Source organism: Montipora capricornis, chromosome 13 (genome assembly GCF_036669925.1).
Source record: "Montipora capricornis isolate CH-2021 chromosome 13, ASM3666992v2, whole genome shotgun sequence".
Lineage (NCBI taxonomy): Eukaryota > Metazoa > Cnidaria > Anthozoa > Scleractinia > Acroporidae > Montipora > Montipora capricornis.
In genome coordinates, this window is record NC_090895.1 from 4,123,167 (window position 1) to 4,125,666 (window position 2,500).

The window sequence follows — 2,500 nt, forward strand, 5'->3', positions numbered from 1 at the left end:
TGAACTCAAATAACTCTAACCTTTACCCTTACTTCATTATTAGAAATAGGTAGCAAAGGCAGGGACACTTCGTGTTGGATGTCAAAATAAAGTGTCAACTGCCGCCTTGAGGATAGGTATTCAGATTTGCTGGGTAGCTTCGCTTTGCGAATCAACTTAGAGAAAGCAGGATTAGCCTTAAGCCGCCAGCTGATTAAAAAATAATAATAATTAACTAGAATAATTCCCATACACAGTCTCAGAGTAGGGAATTAGGATTCAATGGTATCCTAATCTAAGTCATAAATGCGTTAGCAGTGGATGGGAAGTTAACAGGGATGGTGGGTGCGGGTAAACATTTCCTCCTCTTTTTTTTTCCTTCCAGGTGGTTCTCCATATCCACGGATGGATGGCAAGAAAATTGCAAGTTTGCTTCAGCAAGGTTACAGAATGCCGAAACCACAACACGTGGACAATGACTTGTAAGAAAAATGCTGTTTTGTTTGTTTTACACTCTGCTTTGTTTATCCTTTACTTTTACGTCATTTAGTTCAACGGCAACGTCCCAAAGAGAGTTCAATGTAGAAAAATAATCGTTCGCCAACTGCGAAATACCTTTTAGCGCATAGCACACTTCTTTCATTTGAACTATCTGCAAGACCTTAACCAGAACCGTAACCATAAAGTAATACATGAAGTTCTTAATAGGCTTAAGTAGACACCAAGTGTCACATTATGACATGTATGCAAAGTAAAAAAAGTTGATGTTATTATAATAGGGTCACTTTGCGACACCAACATCAGGTAAAGTGAAGGTCATTATTTTGCCTCAAACGACAATGATGACCGAAAATAATATTGTAAAATTGCGTATTCCAATCTCAAAGTTGGATGCCCTTGACATTTGCATTCAAGGCCTTCAGTTAGCTTAATAAATAAAATTTGATTCAATACGACTTGTGCTTAGGACACAGTAAGGAAACAGTGTAATGAAATTATTCCCAAGGTATCAAATCATGATGAATTGCTGGCAAAATGAACCTGAAGCAAGACCGTCATTTGCTGATTTAACACAACAGCTAAAAGAAATGGAAACCCAGCACAAGGTCAGATTCTTTATAAAATTTTCATGCAAGCCAATAGCCAACTTCTATATGTCCTGTGCGTTGATTCAGCAGCTTTATGGGCATTTATCAATATTTTTTTATTCGTATTAAACTTCTCCTTAAGAATTATGAGACAAAGAAAATATCGCCAAGCTGTGACTTTTTTACGTAATAGCCTCAGACGCATGGCCCAGTATCAACTGAAGGCACTACTGAGTGGTCCTTCAATTTGAACGTGTAGACCTTACAGGAGCGTAGAGCGTGGATGATACTTTAATTCAGTGCTCGTTTTTGCTGCGTAATTTCAAGTGAGTTAAATACATAACTGACCAAAGCACTTTGGTCGATGCATCACAAAATAGTGAAAACAAACCGGACGAGTCATAACGAAGCATTCTCACTCACTGGACCGACAGCCATGTTGCTTTGCTTAATTAAACAGAAAGGGTAAACCGAATCGGAAAAGATGGTGTTTTTTATGGTCACTTCGGACCACAAAATGGCTGCCGTTTCTCTGTCTAACGGAATAGCAGTATGGTCACCTTGACGTCATATAAGTGGTTCGAACAGGTGGCAGCAAGGTGTGAGAGATGTATGGGACGTATAACTTCTTGTTTTGAACAAAGAGGGAGGGGGGGGGGGGGGAGGGGGGAGATTTTTTGTGATGTAATTTTGTAAACTAAATGGAAAAAGAAAAGCATCTTTCAATATGTGCTTTTTTATTCCTTTTGCAGAGGCTGCTCAACATGCATATTTACAACAATGAACTGTACGCAAATTTGGAGGACTTGAACGCATAAAATAAAAAGCAACCTTAACTCTTCTGTTTTTCAAAAGGAACTTTAATCATTTCGACCTCACACTTGACTTTGATGAGAAATTTCCCCCTTTCAAATAATCCAAAGTGAATCAACATCTAAATGTCATTTTAATTGATTTACTTAAATTGATTAGTCTCTTTAAGAGGCAGGTTTTTCGTGCTCCTCGGATAGTTGCAATACATCTATTATGTGAAAACAGGAACTAGGGATCATGGATAGGACCCTTGCTTCGAAGTAGCGCAGTTGTGGGAAAAATGGCTGCTTAATTTTTGTTAACTTGTCGCAATTTCTAAGACGCATAAAATGTGAAATTTCGAGGAGAAATTTGGAAATTGTAATTTTTAGCTACGACGAATGGATTTATTTTGACCATTAAGAACATTTTGGCCAGCTGCACTTAAGAACTAAAGGGAAAAAAAACGTTGGAGAATTTTAGTAGGTAATCGAAGTGATATGAAACATTTGGTCGTATGTACGAAGCTTTTTCTTGATTACAGGACGTTAAGGTCCCTTAAACGCCAAATGGACATATCACCAAGGAATACCATAAAGAACATTTTATACCCCATTGACACCAACAAGACATGCCTAATT

The 2,500-nt window shown here is 37.9% G+C and overlaps 2 protein-coding genes across 2 annotated transcripts in view; both read left to right on the forward strand.

The window, feature by feature from the left end:
- The window catches only part of LOC138029742 (fibroblast growth factor receptor 2-like), a 466,762-nt gene that overhangs the window by 171,365 nt on the left and 292,897 nt on the right, over positions 1-2,500 (forward strand). The gene's annotated exons all lie outside the window — the stretch shown is intronic.
- The window catches only part of LOC138029722 (uncharacterized), a 55,734-nt gene that overhangs the window by 52,809 nt on the left and 425 nt on the right, over positions 1-2,500 (forward strand). The window contains exons 24-26 of the mRNA XM_068877480.1: positions 365-461; positions 986-1,085; positions 1,820-2,500. The exon at positions 1,820-2,500 is cut by the window's right edge and continues 425 nt beyond it. Of these exons, the coding sequence (XP_068733581.1) occupies positions 365-461; positions 986-1,085; positions 1,820-1,885 (263 nt within the window). The 3' untranslated portion in view covers positions 1,886-2,500. The remainder of the gene's footprint in view (positions 1-364; positions 462-985; positions 1,086-1,819) is intronic.